This window comes from Ovis aries, chromosome 12, assembly GCF_016772045.2.
Source record: "Ovis aries strain OAR_USU_Benz2616 breed Rambouillet chromosome 12, ARS-UI_Ramb_v3.0, whole genome shotgun sequence".
Lineage (NCBI taxonomy): Eukaryota > Metazoa > Chordata > Mammalia > Artiodactyla > Bovidae > Ovis > Ovis aries.
In genome coordinates this window covers 785,656-803,543 of record NC_056065.1, presented here as the reverse complement: position 1 = coordinate 803,543, position 17,888 = coordinate 785,656, and the positions used below count along the sequence as shown (strand labels likewise).

The 17,888-nt window shown below is 44.3% G+C and overlaps 1 protein-coding gene across 1 annotated transcript; it reads left to right on the top strand.

Moving 5' to 3' along the window:
• The first annotated feature begins 4,013 nt into the window (after positions 1-4,013).
• On the top strand, positions 4,014-10,537 carry LOC105613350 (chitotriosidase-1). Its single transcript, XM_042229536.2, is given in 6 exon segments — positions 4,014-4,256; positions 8,343-8,365; positions 8,367-8,408; positions 8,410-8,512; positions 9,096-9,504; positions 10,087-10,537. Coding segments are annotated over 6 exon segments (1,065 nt in total). The 3' UTR covers positions 10,332-10,537.
• Positions 10,538-17,888: the final 7,351 nt, after the last annotated feature.

Below are 17,888 nucleotides of genomic sequence, written 5' to 3'. Positions count from 1 at the left end.
TGTTTTTCTCTGGATATATGCCCAGGGGTGGGATTACAGAGTCATATGGTAGCTCTCTGGAGAAGTGGATGGCTACCCCCTCCAGTATTCTTGCCTGGAGAATTTCATAGACTGGTAGGCTACAATCCTTGGGGTTGCAAACAGTTGGACATAACACCTTATCTAATGGTAGCTATAATTTTAGTTATTCAAGGACCACCATATTGTTGTCTATAGTAGCTGTACCTATTTACATTCCCACCAACAGTGTAGGAGGGTTCCCTTCTCTCCACATCCTCTCCAGCACTTTTTGTGGATTTTTTTGAAGATAACCATTCTGGCTGATGCGAGGTGATATCTCATTGTATTTTTGATTTTCACTTCTCTAATAATTAGTGATGTTGAACATCTTTTCATGTGCCTATTGACCATCTGTATTTTTTTATTTTTTAAGAAATATCTGTTTAGGTCTTCTACACATTTTTTGAGTGGATTGTTTGCTTTGATGCTGTTAAGCCTTATAAGCTGTTTGTAAATTTTGGAGACTAATCCCTTACCAGTCAAATCATTTGCAAATGTTTTCTCCCAATCAGTGGGCTGTCTTTTCATTTTGTTTATTGTTTTCTTTTGAAAACTTGATTAAGTTTTTAAAAGAAAAACTTTTGAGTTTAAGTAGGTCCCATTTGTTTATTTTTGCTTTTATTTCCATTGTTCTAGGAGATGGATTGAAAAAGATGTTGCTGTGATTTATGTCAGATAGTGTTCTGCCTATGTTTTCCTCTAGGAGATCTTTAGTGTCTGGTCTCACATTTAGGTCTTTAATCCATTTTGACCTTATTTATGAGTTAATGAAAGATCTAATTTCATTTTTTTACACGTGGCTGTCTAATTTTCCCACTATGTTTGTTGAAGGGATCTTTCCAATATTGTAATCTTGCCTCTGTTGTCATAGATTAATTGATCATAAATGTATAGTTTTATTTCTGGATTTTCTATCCTGTTCCATTGGTCTATATTTCTATTTTTTTGCCCCAGCACTGTATTATTTTGATGACTGTAGCCTTGTAGTATAGTCTGAACCAGGACCTTGATTACTCCAGCTCCATTTTTCCTTCTCAAGATTGCTTTGGGTATTTGGGGTTTTTTGTTTCTCCTTGCAAATTTTGAGATTTTTTTATTCTAGTTCTGTGAAAAATGATGTTGGTAATTTGATAGTGATTGCATTGAATCTGTAGTTTGCTTTGAGTAGTATAGTCATTTTGACAATATTAATTCTTCCAATCCATGAACATGGTATATCTTTCCATCTGTTTATGTTTTCTTTGATTTCTTTCATCAGCATCTTATAGTTTTCAGTGAGTGAAATTCATTCAGTCATGTCTGACTCTTTGCAACCCCATGAACTATATAGTCCATGGACTTCTCCAGGCCAGCATACTGGAGTGGGTAGCCGTTCCCTTCTCCAGGGGATCTTCCCAACCCAGGGATCAAACCCAGCTTTCCCACACTGCAGGTGGTTTCTTTACCAGCTGAGCCACAAGGGATTCCTTAAATTCAATTTTAATAGATACACTAATTTACTTACACAGGACATATTACCATTTGCTATGTAACATTAAAGTTTCGAGCTAAGGAACTGGTTAGTGAGATGAGAAGCACCAGGAAAAAAGAAAGAGTCAACCATCTGAGGAGGATAATAGAGGAAAGACAGAAGGAGGCTGGATCCTTTATGATGTAGCTTAATTACTATAATGATTCTGGAACCACCTACCCCCAGACTCCTTGTAAGGGATACTTAAATGTCCTTGGAGAGAGATAAAAAAAAGCTAGTTATAAACTTTTGTATAGGATTCATTTAAAAAATTATTTTTGGAACAAAAGTAGTTAAAAACTTGGATTTAGAAGAGAGGCATATGAATGGACCCATGCAGATACAAAGCTGAAGAAGGTGGAGTCATTTGGCTGCGTGTAGCCTTTAGCAAGATCACAAAGTGCTCAAAAAGTCTTTTACCTTTTCAACCAGACTGTCATGTTTTCCTTTAAAGTCTTCACTAACATTCAGAAGATAGGCACTTCTTTAAAAAGTTGGTTTTTAGTGTTCTATGCAGGAGCCAGCTTTCACGCTTTCTGAGTACAGGTCTTTTGTCTCCTTAGGTAGATTTATTCCTGGGTATTTTCTTCTTCTTGATGTGACAGAATATGTAGCATCTTGGCTTATATTAGACACAATAAACCAATCTAACGGTATCATATAAACCAGTGCCTATTTGGGAGGCTGTCTTTGAGCTCAAGTTTCCAGTCCAAATGGTTCCTGCTCCCTTCATACACCCTCAATCCCATTTCCTTCAAAATAATGGATAACTTTTGCTCCTTGTCACTAACTGACGTTCTGGAAAGTGCTTTCAGAGGCAAGAGCTTTCCTAAGTTGATAGCATCTCAGGGGACATCACTCAGGGAAGAGCCACCCCTACCCCACCCCAGTCCCTGGAAAGGGCAGACCTGAATGCAGACTGGGGTGGGTGGGTGGGTTTCCTGCCCAGCTCTTCCTCACTGAGCAGGCTAGATGGTTTTATAAGCCCATTCTATGTTTTTAAAGTCAAGACTGGCCATATCATTTCTCCTTAACATAAACAAGAACAACAAAATGTCCTAAATTAAAATATTTGTTTTAAAAATAGGGTTATTTTTTTTGAAAAGTAATATTATAAAGTAAAAATAAAAATTAAAAAATGAAATAACATTGAAGCAGATACCAATAAAATTAAAAGCAGAAAAACAATAGAGAAAATAAAATAAAATAAAATATTTGTTATTTCTGAGGAGCCCACATCTTTGTGTGTCAGCTAGGTGGAAAGTTTAGGACTTCTGTGACTTTTTCACAAATAAAGTATACTTCTTTAGGCACTGGGGCCAGGTGTCTAGATCTCACACAGCCCAACCCTCCACTCCCATCTGGAAAACTGTATGGGTCCCAGGGGAAGCCAATCCAGGCATGTGGGGAGACACACAAAACCCTTCAGTTGAGAGGTGAGGGAGTAGAACCCCCACTGGCATGGTGCCCTCCAAACTGTGTGCTCTGGATCAATACGGGGGGATGGAGGCCTTTCTCCTCCTACAAAGAGGCCTTCTACTCTGCATACTGTGTGCCCTGTCAGACTGCTTCTGATCAGAGGGGTGAATTTTCCAAATTTGCATAAAAATGCCACAGAGCTTAGCAGGGTGCTCTGATGTCTGCTTTTGGAAAGCTCCAGTTTGATCAAAGAGGTAAGTCTTACAGACCATCAAAAAGAAATACATGTCAGTCAGTACAGTGAAAGTAATCTAAGTGCTAAGAGGTTGCTAGAGTAACTAGAAAATCTGGACTAAAACAGAATGGCTTCTTGGAGAAACTGATCCTGTCATCCTGGCAAGGAAGAGTCTTCATTATTTGGTTATTTTACAGGGCTGTATAGTGTACCTCCTCATGTTGTAGGCCCGGGAGTATTATGTCAAGCAGTACCTGGTGGGAGAAGGTCTTGTGCAGAGGTGGTGAAGAAGCCCTGTGCTCATTTATTCTCTCTATTTGCACCTCTCAGTGTCAAGTGTTGTTCTGGGCACTGGGGATACAGAGATAAATAGAATTGTTCGCTCTTGTACTGAAGGTGAAACAGCAGTGATTGCAGTGATCATAATCACAGCTCCCCTTTATTGCATTGTCTTAGATCTTTTACATGCATTATATCTTTTAATTTTCACAATGCTTTTAGAGACAAATACTTTTATTACTTCCATTTTATAGGTAGGAAGGCTAAGGCTTAGCAATCAAATAAGTTGCTGAGTAAGGCAGGGATCTTTGCTCACTGAGTTATCCCAAGCATGTAGGACAGTACCTGGCACACAGCAAACCTTCACTAAGTATTTACTCAGTCAATGACCATCAGACTCCAGAGCCCAAGCTCTTGGTGATAGGTCCATGTAGCTTCTCTCCCTGGGTTGAGGGTCTAAGATAGGATCTAAAGAAGATGGGGGCAGGGTTGGAGCCCTAGTAAAGGTTCATGAAAGTCCTCTGGAGCCACCAGCCTTGGATGAGCAGACCCAGTCTGAAGGCAAAGAAAATTAACCCTGACACTCCTGCTTCACTACCAGGACTCTGCCGCACAATGGTGGCTATGCCCACCTACGGGCAATCCTTTACCCTGGCCTCCTCGTTGGACACCACAGTGGGGGCTCAAGCCACGGGGCATGTGGCCCCTCCACCAAAGAGGGAGGGGAACCAAAGACTGCTAGCTTGCTATGAAGTAAGAAAACCCACAACCACCCTGAGTGCTGTGAAGAGCAGGGGCTCCTTCTCCCATAACTTCTGAATTCTGGTCTGATAAATTCCATCTCATGTATGTCATTTTGGTTGTATCCTTAAGCCCAGATGCCTCACTAAATCCACAGTTCTAGATCACTCAGTCTAGAACTTCCTCAGTTCTCCAGGCTTTTCAGACATGAATTTTTAGTCTCTAGTCTCCTCATGCGGAGAAGGCAATGGCACCCCACTCCAGTACTTTTGCCTGGAAAATCCCATGGACGGAGGAGCCTGGTGGGCTGCAGTCCATGGGGTCGCTAAGAGTCGGACACCACTGAACGACTTCACGTTCACTTTTCACTTTCATGCATTGGAGAAGGACATGGCAACCCACTCCAGTGTTCTTGCCTGGAGAATCCCAGGGATGAGGGAGCCTAGTTGGCTTCCGTCTATGGGGTCACACAGAGTCGGACACGACTGAAGCGACTTAGCAGCAGCAGCAGCAGTCTCCTCATGGCACCAAGAGTGCCAGGCTGTGATGGCGCAGGAGTAGCTGAGAGGAGCGATCCCACATCCAAGGAGTGGCGGCTGCACGGGTGCAGGAGGGCCGAGAGGAGCTACTCCACGTTCAAGGTCAGACAGGCGACCTCGTTCAAGGTAAGGAGCAGCGGCTGTGCTTTGCTGGAGCATTCTTGAAGAGATACCCCACATCCAAGGCAAGAGAAACCCAAGTAAGACAGTAGGTGTTGTGAGAGGGCATCAGAGGGCAGACACACTGAAACCATAATCACAGAAAACTAGCCAATCTGATCACATGCACCACAGCCTTGTCTAACTCAATGAAACTGAGCCGTGCCATGTGGGGTCACCCAAGACAGGTGGGTCATGGAGGAGAGGTCTGACAGAATGTGGTCCACTGGAGAAGGGAATGGCAAACCACTTCAGTATTCTTGCCTTGAGAACCCTATGAACAGTATGAAAAGGCAAAATGATAGGATACTGAAAGAGGAACTCCCCAGGTCGGTAATGCCCAATATGCTACTGGAGATCACTGGAGAAATAACTCCAGAAAGAATGAAGGGATGGAGCCAAAGCAAAAACAATACCCAGTTGTGGATGTGACTGGTGGTAGAAGCAAGGTCCGATGCTGTAAAGAGCAATATTGCATAGGAACCTGGAATGCTAGGTCCATGAATCAAGGCAAATTGGAAGTGGTCAAACAGGAGATGGTAAGAGTGAACGTCGGCAATCTAGGAATCAGCGAACTAAAATGGACTGGAATAGGTGAATTTAACTCAGATGACCATTACATCTACTACTGTGGGCAGGAATCCCTTAGGAGAAATGGAGTAGCCATCATGGTCAACAAAAGAGTCTGAAATGCAGTACTTGGATGCAGTCTCAAAAACGCAGAATGATCTCTGTTCATTTCCAAGGAGAACCATTCAATATCACAGTAATCCAAGCCTATGCCCCAACCAGTAACGCTGAAGAAGCTGAAGTTGAATGGTCCTATGAAGACATACAAGACCTTTTAGAACTAACACCCCAAAAATACGTCCTTTTCATTATAGGGGACTGGAATGCAAAAGTGGGAAGTCAAGAAACACCTGGAGTAACAGGCAAATTTGGCCTTGGAATACGGAATGAAGCAGAGCAAAGGCTAGTAGAGTTTTGCCAAGAAAACGCACTGGTCATAGAAAACACCCTCTTCCAACAACACAAGAGAAGACTCTACACATGGTAATCAGCAGATGGTCAACACTAAAATCAGATGGATTATATTCTTTGCAGCCAAAGATGGAGAAGCTCTATACAGTCAGAAAAAACAAGACCAGGGGCTGACTGTAGCTCGGATCATGAACTCCTTATTGCCAAATTCAGACTTAAATTGAAGAAAGTAGGGAAAACCACTAGACCATTCAGGTATGACCTTAATCAAATCCCTTATGATTATACAGTGGAAGCGAGAAATAGATTTAAGGGACTATATCTGATAGACAGAGTGCCTGATGAACAATGGAATGATGTTCATGACATTGTACAGGAGACAGGGATCAGGATCATATCCATGGAAAAGAAATGCAAAAAAAAAAAACAAACAAAAAAAAAACAAACCCGAAATGGCTGTCTGGGGAGGCCTTACAAATAGCTGTGAAAAGAAGAGAAGTGAAAAGCAAAGGAGAAAAGGAAAGATATAAGCATCTGAATGCAGAGTTCCAAAGAATAGCAAGAAGAGATAAGAAAGCCTTCTTCAGTGATCAATGCAAAGAAATAGAGGAAAAGAACAGAATGGGAAAGACTAGAGATCTCTTCAAGAAAATTAGAGATACTAAGGGAACATTTCATGCAAAGATGGGCTCAATAAAGGACAGAAATGGTATGGAGCTAACAGAAGCAGATGTTAAGAAGAGGTGGCAAGAATACACAGAAGAACTGTATAAAAAAGATCTTCATGACCCAGATAATCATGATGGTGTGATCACTCACCTAGAGCCAGACATCCTGGAATGTGAAGTCATGTGGGCCTTAGAAAGCATCACTTCAAACAAAGCTAGTGGAGGTGATGGAATTCCAGTTGAGCTATTTCAAATCCTGAAAGATGATGCTGTCAAAGTGTTGCACTCAATATGCCAGCACATTTGGAAAACTCAGCAGAGGCCATAGGACTGGAAATGGTTAGTTTTCATTCCAGTCCCAAAGAAAGGCAATGCCAAAGAATGCTCAAACTACCGCACAAATGCACTCATCTCACATGCTAGTAAAGTAATGCTCAAAATTCTCCAAGCCAGGCTTCAGCAATACGTGAACCGTGAACTCCCTGATGCTCAAGCTGGTTTTAGAAAGCACAGAGGAACCAGAGATCAAATTGCCAACATCCACTGGATCATGGAAAAAGCAAGAGAGTTCCAGAAAAACATCTATTTCTGCTTTATTGACTATGCCAAAGCCTTTGACTGTGTGGATCACAATAAACTGTGGAAAATATTCTGAAAGAGAAGGGAATACCAGACCACCTGACCTGCCTCTTGAGAAACCTATATGCAGGTCAGGAAGCAACAGTTAGAACTGGACATGGAATAATAGACTGGTTCCAAATAGGAAAAGGAGTACGTCAAGGCTGTATATTGTCACCCTGCTTATTTAACTTATATGCAGAGTACATCATGAGAAATGCTGGGCTGGAAGAAGCACAAGCTGGAATCAAGATTGCCGGGAGAAATATCAATAACCTCAGATATGCAGATGACACCACCCTTATGGCTGAAAGTGAAGAGGAACTAAAGAGTTTCTTGATGAAAGTGAAAGAGGAGAGTGAAAAAGTTGGCTTAAAGCTCAACATTCAGAAAATGAAGATCATGGCATCTGGTCCCATCACTTCATGGGAAATAGATGGGGAAACAGTGGAAACAGTGTCAGACTTTATTTTTTGGGGCTCCAAAATCACTGCAGATGGTGATTGCAGCCATGAAATTAAAAGATGCTTACTCCTTAGAAGGAAAGTTATGACCAACCTAGATAGCATATTAAAAAGCAGAGACATTACTTTGCCGACTAAGGTCCATCTAGTCAAGGCTATGGTTTTCCAGTGGTCATGTATGGATGTAAGAGTTGGACTGTGAAGAAAGCTAGGCACTGAAGAACTGATGCTTTTTAACTGTGGTGTTGGAGAAGACTCTTGAGAGTCCCTTGGACTGTAAGGAGATCCAACCAGTCCATCATAAAGAGATCAGTCCTGGGTGTTCATTGGAAGGACTGATGCTAAAGCTGAAACTCCAGTACTTTGGCCACCTCATGCGAAGAGTTGACTCATTGGAAAAGACTCTGATGCTGGGAGGGATTGGGGGCAGGAGGATAAGGGGACGACAGAGGATGAGATGGCTGGATGGCATCACTGACTCAATGGACATGAGTTTGAGTAAACTCTGGGAGTTGGTGATGGACAGGTAGGCCTGGAGCACTGAAATTCATGAGGTCGCAGAGTCAGACACGACTGAGCAACTGAACTGAACTGAGTCTCCTCATTACAAGGAGACGACGCATGCAGTGCCTCTCATCACCTTTCCAGCTCTGCCTTCTTCTCCTACAGGTCTGTTCCTGGAAGGGTGTTGCTGAGAATCAAGGACCAGAAGGTGCCCTATGTCTTTCACGGCATAGTGGGTAGGTTTTGATGATGTGGAGAGCTTCAAAACTAAGGTGAGACTCAGCCCTTTTGGGAGAGGGTGGTTTTGTGCCCAAGGCCTGTCAAAAACAATGACAGCATTAAGAATTTCTACAAGAAGAAATATCCTTTTATTTCTTTAAGAAGAGCTATCTCTTCAGGAAGAAATATCCCAGCATCTCACAGAGCTCCATGTGATAACATTTGGTACACTTATCACTTGGTAAGAAAAGACACAATGACAAAAACCCCTCTACACTGAGCGTCACTCTGAAAACATTCCTATTTATTAAATACATATTATGCAGTCATGTAAGAGGAAAAATACGTACAGGAAGGCATATCATTTTTAAAATTAATTTATTTTTTATTGAAGGACAGTTGTTTTACAGAATTTTGGTGTTTTCTGTCAAAGCTCAACATGAATCAGCCGTAAGTGAAGTGAAGTCGCTGAGTCGTGTCCAACTTTTTGCGACCTGTGGACACCAGGCTCCTCCGTCCATGGGATTTTCTAGGCAAGAGTACTGGAATGGGTTGCTATTTCCTTCTCCAGGGAATCTTCCCAACCCAGGGAATGAACCCAGGTCTCCCACATTGTAGACAGACGCTTTACCATCTGAGCCACCAGGGAAGTCTGAATCAGCCATAGGTATACACATAACCCCTCCCTTTTGAAACTCCCTATGGCATGTCATTTTATTCAATCCATTGACAATATTTGCTGAATGTCCAAATTATAGACCCTTTGATTTACTTACATGGCACCCTCTCCACTGCTGCCCAAAGTTGGTGGCTCAAGACTTGAGTAATTTACTTGTCTCCCCGTCTTTCTCCTCAGTGAGGTCGTCGGTTCCTGTAGAGGGGCCTGCCTTTGCTCATCTTCCTATCTCATCTCAGTTAGGAAGGGTGGACAGTGGCAGGTTCTTCCGGAGTTGTAGACAAAATGCCTTGGAGGAACTGAGGAGGCAGCATGATCCTGCAGAGAGCATGGCAGGGGCCATGGTTTGGACACTGGACATGGATGATTTTGCTGGTTTCTTCTGTAACCAGAGCTGGTATCCCCTCATCAAGACATTGCGGTTGGAGTTGAGTGAGTAAGGGGCTAGGAACCAGAGGCAAAATATTGGGTAAAGTATGAACACCCCTCCCTGCCGCCCCACCTCCCTGAACCTTAGGTTCTGGCTTCTTCCGAAGGAGTAACTGCCCCAGTACCGTGATTTCCCAAATTCTTCCCCCAGGAGCTGAGGAAGCTGTTGCAACTGTCCTCTTTTCACACTTTCTTCTTCCTCCTTAGGATTGTGCCCGTGCTGGCCGAGGGTGTTGGCGACCAGCACTTCCCTGTAGAGGGCCCTCAGCCTCTCTTCTCAGGGAGGAAGCCTGTGCTCAGCCTTCAGTGTGGCCCCCGCTGGCCCTCGCCGTCACTTGGTTGGGTCTGCGTATGATGGCCCCTGACTGCTTGTGGCACTTGCAGCCCTGGTGTTTCCTGCAGAGCTGTGCTCCAGCTGTGGGAGTGGCTGTTCTCTGCCTGGGGTGTCTGACTTTCCCTGTCCCTAGGCTGTGGTGTGTTGAGCTGCTGCCTGACTATGGTCTACTGACTATGCTGCCTGTGTGTTGGCTTATGGGGTAGAGATCTTTCAGAGGAGTCTTGTTTGAATCATTGCTGTTTCCCCAGGTCTTCTGTATATGCCTTTAGACCCCCCAGAACCTGATGTTCCGGTACCATCCCAGCCCTCTGAACCTGAGCACAGTTCCAGCCTTGGACAAGACGCTTCATGCCAGGGCAAAGCCGATGGGCTTCATCCCAACCCTCTGGACCGGTCCAGTTGCTACAGCTGTACAGGGGGGTGGTTGTTCCAGCAAAGCAGCCGGAGGAGCCCGGTGTTCAGCTCCTCTTGCAAACTCTGCACCTGGAGTTGAAGTTCCAAGGCCCCTTCAGCCCCAGCACCTGGGTAATGGCCCCGGGCCATTCCACAACCCACCTCCCTAGCGCTCCCTGGTGGCTACAGTTGGGCTCCCTTCCTGCGTCTTTCCTTACCCAAGCTTTCTGTTCTCAGCCTTGGGCAGCCTCTGTCAGCAGCCCTGTTCTGCTCTTCCTGGGCTGCCTTATTTTAAAAATAAATCTTTGGCTTGCAGCTCACTGTCCTCAGATGTGATAATTTACAGAGGCTATCTGTTAGTTCAAAACCTACCCAAGGAAGGCAGAGAACCAAGAGTGGGAGGTGACAAAAGGTATGCCTAGGTCAGAGCCCGGTGAGAAGGTGGTCCATTCAGGGTATGTCAGGTTCTTCTCTAAGTCTCTCCTTGAAGACTTCACTTTCCAGTGGGCAGCACTCAGGGTACAGATGACTGCATCTGGGGCATGGCCCTGGATCTGACCTGGCTCAAAAGCCTTTGGAGAGAACTTTTCCTGGTAACCTCCACTCAACTGTTATTCCACAGATGCACACTAGATGGCAGTAGAAAATAGCTTTTCCCTGCCTTAAACGCTCTGCTCACGAAGGCACTGGCGCCCCACTCCAGTGCTCTTGCCTGGAAAATCCCATGGACGGAGGAGCCTGGTAGGCTGCAGTCCACGGGGTCGCTGAGTCGGACACGACTGAGCGACTTCACTTTCACGCATTGGAGAAGGAAATGGCAACCCACTCCAATGTTCTTGCCTGGAAAATCCCAGGGACGGCGGAGCCTGGTGGGCTGCCGTCTATGGGGTCGCACAGAGTTGGACACGACGGAAGGGACGCAGCAGCAGCAGCAGCAGCAGCAGCAGCAGCAGCAGCAGCAGCAGCAGCAGCAGCAGCAGCAGCAGCAGCAGCAGCAGCACGGTCTCTCTGCTTTAGAATGAGAAGCCAGACCCCCTGCTACTAAGCTCTTTTGCCAGATGTGTGCGCTCAGTCACGTCTGACTCTGTACCCTGTGGATTGTAGCCCGCCTGGCTTCTTGTTTATAGGATTTTTCAGGCAAGAATACTGGAGTGCGTTGTCATTTCTTCCCTCAGGGGATCGTCCCAAGTCAGGGATCATAATCTTGTCTCCTGAGTCTCCTGCTTCGCAGGCAGATTTTTTACTGCTGAGCCACTGGGGAACTCCTAGTTGCCAGAGGAGTCTGGGTCAAAATACCCTCACTTCACAGGTATTTAAACTGAAGACTTACTGCAACCCAGCTCTGGGACCAGAACAAAGGCTTAAATCGACCGTTATGGAACAGAAAGGCATGCGCACATAACACACTATGCTGACAAATGTGTGCGCTTAGTTGCTCCATGCAGTTCAGTTTAGTTGTCCATTTGTGTCCGACTCTTTGCGACCCCACGGACTGCAGCACGCCAGGCTTCCCTGTCCAACATCAACCCCCAGAGCTTGCTCAGACTCATATCCATCGAGCTGGTGATGCCAGCCAACCATCTCATCCTCTGTTGCCCCCTTCTCCTTCAGCCTTTAATCTTTCCCAGCATCACGGTCTTTTCCAGTGAATTAGTTCTTTGCATCAGGTGGCCAAAGTATTGGAGTTTCAGCTTCAGCATCAGCCCTTCCAATGAATATTCAGGACTGATTTCCTTTAGGATTGGCTAGTTGGATCTCCTTGCAGTCCAAGAAACTCTCAAGAGTCTTCTCCAGCTCCACAGTTCAAAAGCATCAATTCTTTGGTGCTCAGCTTTCTTTATAGTCCAACTCTCACATCTGGAAAAACCATGGCTTGACTAGATGGATATTGTTGGCAAATTAATATCTCTGCTTTTTTATATGCTATCTGAGTTGGTCATTAACTTTTCTTCTGAGGAGCAAATGTCTTAATTTTATGGCTGCAATCACCATCTGCAGTGATTTTGGAGCCCCCCCAAAATAAAATCTGTCACTGTTTCCACTGTTTCTCCATCTATTTGCCAAGAAGTGATGGGACCGGATGCTATGATCTTAGTTTTCTGAATGTTGAGTTTTAAGCCACCCTTTTCACTCTCCTCTTTCACTTTCATCAAGAGGCTGTTTTGTTCTTCACTTCCTGCCATAAGGGTGGTATGTATCATCAGCGTATCTGAGGTTATTGATATTTCTCCTGGCAATCTTGATTCCAGCTTGTGCTTCATCCAGCCTAGCATTTCTCATGATGTATATAAGTTAAATAAGCAGCCTTGGCGTACTCGTTTCCCAATCTGGAACCAGTCTGTTGTTCCATGCCCAGCTCTAACTGTTGCTTCTTGACCTGTATACAGGTTTCTCAGGAGGTACGTCAGGTGGTCTGGAATTCCCATCTATTTAATAATTTCCCACAGTTCGATGTAATCCACACAAAGGCTTGGCATAGTCAGTAGAGCAGAAGTAGATGTGTTTCTGGAACTCTCTAGCTTTTTTGATAACCCATCGAATGTTGGCAATTTGATCTCTTGTTCCTCTGCCTTTTCTAAATCCAGCTTGAACATCTGCAAGTTCATGGTTCGTATACTGTTGAAGCCTGACTTGGAGAATTTTGAGCATTTCTCTGCTAGAGTGTGAGATAAATGCAATTGTGCAGTAGTTTGAGCATTCTTTGGCATTGCCTTTCTTTGGGATTGGAATGAAAACTAACCATTTCCAGTCCTGTGGCCTCTGCTGAATTTTTCAAATTTGCTGGCATAATGAGTGCAGCACTTTCACAGCATCATCTTTTAGGATTTGAAATAGTTCAACTGCAATTCCATCGCCTCCACTAGCTTTGTTTGTAATGATGCTTCCTAAGGCCCACTTGACTTCACATTCCAGGATGTCTGGCTCTAGGTGAGTGATAACACCATTGTGATTATCTGAGTCATGAAGATCTTGTTTGTATAGTTCTTCTGTGTATTCTTGCCACCTCTTCTTAATATCTTCAGCTTCTGTTAGGCCCATACCATTTCTGTCCTTTATTGTGCTCATCTTTGCATGAAATATTCCCTTGGTATCTCTAATTTTCTTGAAGAGATCTCTAGTCTTTCCCATTCTATTGTTTTCCTCTATTTTTTTGCATTGATCAGTGAAGAAGGCTTTCTTATCTCTCCTTGATATTCTTTGAAACTCTGCATTCGGATGGGTATACCTTTCTTTTTCTCCTTTGCCTTTAGCTTCTCTTCTTTTCTCGGCTATTTGTAAGGCCTCCTCAGACAGCCATTTTGCATTTTTTTCCACATGGGGATGGTCTTGATCGCTGCCTCCTGTACAATGTCATGAATCTCTGTCCATAGTTCTTTGGTACTCTGTCTATCAGATCTAATCCCTTGAATCTATTTCTCACTTCTACTGTATAATCATAAGGGTTTTGATTTAGGTCGTATCTGAACGGTCTAGTGGTTTTCCCTACTTTCTTCAATTTAAGTCTGAATCTGGCAATAAGGTGTTCATGATCTGAGCCACAGTCAGCTCCTGGTCTTGTTTTTGCTGCCTGTATAGAGTTTCTCCATCTTCGGCTACAAAGAATATAACCCATTTGATTTCGGTGTTGGCCATCTGGTGATGTCCATGCATAGAGTCCTCTTTTGTGCTGCTGGAAGAGGGTGTTTGCTATCACCAGTGCATTCTCTTGGCAAAACTCTGTTAGCCTTTGCCCTACTTTAGTTTGTACTCCAAGGCCAAATTTGCCTGTTACTCTAGGTATCTTTTGACTTCCTACTTTTGCATTCCAGTCCCCTATGATGGAAAGGACATCTTTTTGGGGTCTTAGTTCTAGAAGGTCTTGTAGGTCTTCATAGAGCCATTCAACTTCAGCTTATTTGGCATTAGTAGTTGGGGCATAGACTTGGATTACTGTGATATTGAATGGTTTGCCTTGAAAGTGAACAGAGATCATTCTGTCATTTTTGAGATTGCATCCAAGTACTGCATTTTGACTCTTGTTGACTATGATGGCTACTCCATTTTTTCTAAGGGATTCTTTCCCACAGAGGTAGATATAATGGCCATCTGAATAAAATTCACCCATTCTAGTACACTTTAGTTCACTGATTTCTAAAATGTTGATGTTCACTCTTGCCATCTCCTGTTTAACCACTTCCAATTTACCTTGATATGTGGACCAGTTACCTAATATTCCAGATTCGTATGCAATATTGTTCTTTATAACATCATACTTTACTTCCACTGCCAGGCACATCCACACCTGGGTGTTGTTTTTGCTTTGGCTCCGTCTCTTCATTCTTTCTGGAGTCATTTCTCCACTCTTCCCCCTTAGCAAATTGGGCACTACTCAGTTGTTCAGTCATGTCCGACTGAATGCCTAAGCATACACTTTTGTGCAGGATACTAATCCTTGAAGCTAGTTCTTGAAGCTTTGGGTTGAATCTTGGTCATTCTGTTTGAATAAAATCTGCATAATCCACTTAACCTAATGATCCATTTTGTTGTGTCCTCACCCAAGGCTGTTTTGAGGGCAGGACTCAGGGAGGCAGTTAAGGATGGAGACAGGTAGGGAGCCCCCACCCAAGGCTGTTTTTGGGGCAGACTCAGGGAGGCAGTTAAGGATAGAGACAGGTAGGGAGAGAGATGAGCTGACTCTTTGCATGGGTGCAAGCAGCACCAGATCCCTTGAGCAGTGACTTCCCCTTTATCCCCTGCCTGTGCGCGGGCCTTCTGAAATCTGCTCTTCTTCAGTCCAGAGCACAGGTCTGCTTTTGCCCATGTTCTTTCTGCTGAGGTCTCAACTGAGACTTAACTACCTGCTCAGAATGGAGTGTAGAATGGAAGTGTCCTTATGGTAGGGGGAGCACCAGGCAGGGCAGAGCTGACTTCCTGCCCCACCGCCTACTAGCTGTGTGAGTTTAGGCGAAGAAATGGGAGGTCAGTGTCCTAGTCTGTCCTGCTGGCAGGGTGGGTGAGCGTTAAGCACACGTTAGCTGGATCAACGTGATCAGCAACGCCTCCCACCAGCCTTCTCACTGGGCTGTCTGCTTCTTGTACCTCTCAGCCAGTCCAACCTCCTCACTGTGACTAGCTTGGTCTTTCTAAATTAGGAATCTAATCCTTTCATCTCCCATGCCCAAGAACTACCAACAACTTCTTCCTGCCTAAATCATAAAGTCTCTGTCAAGTGCCAAGACCTTCCATCAGGCCCTAGTCCCTCCTCCTGCTCTCACATCTATCATCCCACTCCAGTTTGGTTGCCGGGTACCCCAGCGGTCAGTGCTAACCTCAGACATGCCAGCTTCTCATATAGGATCCCCTGATGTCTAGCATCATATGTCTGTGTCTTCCTATAATCTGAGCCCCTGCCCCATAGCAAATACTGCTTTAAACAAGACTGTCTCCATTGATCCACCAGTCTGCCCCACCCATCCACTGCTCATTTTATAAACTAGGCCTTTGAAGTCAGGTGCAAATGCTGCCTGAAATATTAGAATTTGCTTGTCTTTGAGCCGCACAGTTTATATAAAAAGGAATTTGGGGTCATTTATGCTTTCATGGCTTAGCCCATGAATTGCTGTCAGACCACTCTTCCTAACAGCAGTGCCCGCTGTGAGCGCCCTAGAGGAGTTCCTCTCGTCTCCTCTCTGAGCACACTCTGAGCACTCGCCAGCAGGCCTCACACGCCTGCTGCACAGGTGAGTCCTCAGCCCCTACCCAGGCCGGGGCCCAGCTCTCTGGGTGGGCCACAGTGTCGCCCCAGCACGGCCTGCCTCTGAGTGTGCCACGCCTCGCTCGGAGCCACGCAGCCCGAGGCACTGTTGCCTTCTTGTTGTTCCAGTGATGAAATCTGCCGCACGAGCAAGGAGTGTTTAAGATACGAATGCTCGGTGTCTTCCAGAAATCAGTCACGGGAGGCAAGGAAGCGGCATTACCAGGAGCTGTGAAGCTGCCCTGTGCCCCTCTTGAAGAGACACTCTTCTGGCCAGGCTTTGCTTAGTCGTCCCTTCTCTTTTGTTACAGTTTTACCAACTGTGTGTATGTTCCTAAATAAGATATTGCTTAGTCCAGCCATTTTTGAACTTTAAATAAATAGAAACATACGTGTGGCGCCTTCTGTGGCCCACTGCTGTGCTTCCCAGAGCTGCAAGCTCTTCACTGCTCTGCGGTATTCCCTCACACGACTACACCACGGCCCATGCGTACTGCTGGCAGTGGGCATTTGGGGTTGCTTCCGGCTTTGGGCCAGTGTGGACAATACTGGTATGAACACTCTTGAGCATGACTTGTGATGAGTGTGCATAGGCTGTGTCCAGGACTTGACAACACCTGAGGCATGTTGAGCATGACTTCTGATAAGTGTGAGTAGTGTGTGTCCAGGACTTTTTAGGGCCTGAGGCATGTCGAGCATGACTATTGCTGAGAGTGTAGAGAGTGTGTCCAGGACTTGATAGGGCCTGAGGCATGCTCAAGTTCATTTTCACTGGGTGCTGGTGAATGGTTTTTCAAAGTGATTATACAAGTTTTCCCCCCACTGAAAAGTTTACATTTCCTTCCATCCTTTCTACCAATCCAGGAGGTGCAAATAGGTATCTCACTGAGGTTTAAATCACATTCTCATGACTCCTCACTATTTTACAATACTTGCCTGCGTCATCAGCTATTTGCATTCATTCTTCTGTGAGTAGAGTGAGTGTCTCTTGCCCATTTTTCTGTTCAGTTGTTTGTCTCTTTCAAATTAATTGCATGAGTTCTTTACATATTCCGAACACAGATCCTTACATCTTTACAAATCTGACTATATTTTCTCCCAGTTTGAGGTCTGGCTTTTCCTTCTTCCTGCGTGCGCTGGCTGCTCAGTTGTCGAATTCTTTTTGCCCCATGGACTGTATGAAGCTAGTCTCTTCTGCTCACGGATTTCTCCAGGCGAGAATACTGGAGTGGGTTTCCATTCCCTTCTCCAGGGGACCTTCATGACCCAGGGGCCAAACCCGGGTCTCCTGCCTTGCATGCAGATTTTTTAGCATCTGAGCCACCAGGGAAGCTCCATATCTTGGCCCCCCAACTTGGTAGATGGGACAGTAAACCCTTTTGTTTCCTGTTTCAGGAACATCTTGGCTATTCGTAACTCGTTCAATGTACATGTTAGAATCACTTTGCCAAATTTCATTAGAAATTCTGTTTAGATTTTAATACGAACTACATTGAATTTATAGGTTAGTTTAGGGAGAATTGGTATTTTTATTGTTTCCTATTCTAAAGACATGGTATATCCCTTTATTTAGTTTTATCTTCTAAAAGTAGCTCAATAAAATTTTGCAATTTTCTTCATAAAGATCTTATACATTTCTTATGATACTTATTCCTAGGTTTTTAATATTTGATAAATTTTATCCTTTTTAAAAATTAAAGTTTTTCATTAATTGTTGCTAGTGTATAATAATGTCAGTGATGTTTGGATATAGATGTTATGCTCTGAAATTTTTCCAATCTTCTTGTTAATTTCAGTGATTATTCTGCAAAAAGTTCTATGTAGACAATCATACCGTCTCCATGAATGTTTTGTATATTCTGAACCTTATGACTTTTGTTTAATTTTCTTGTTGTCTGCACCTCCAGTACAGTGGTGAATAAA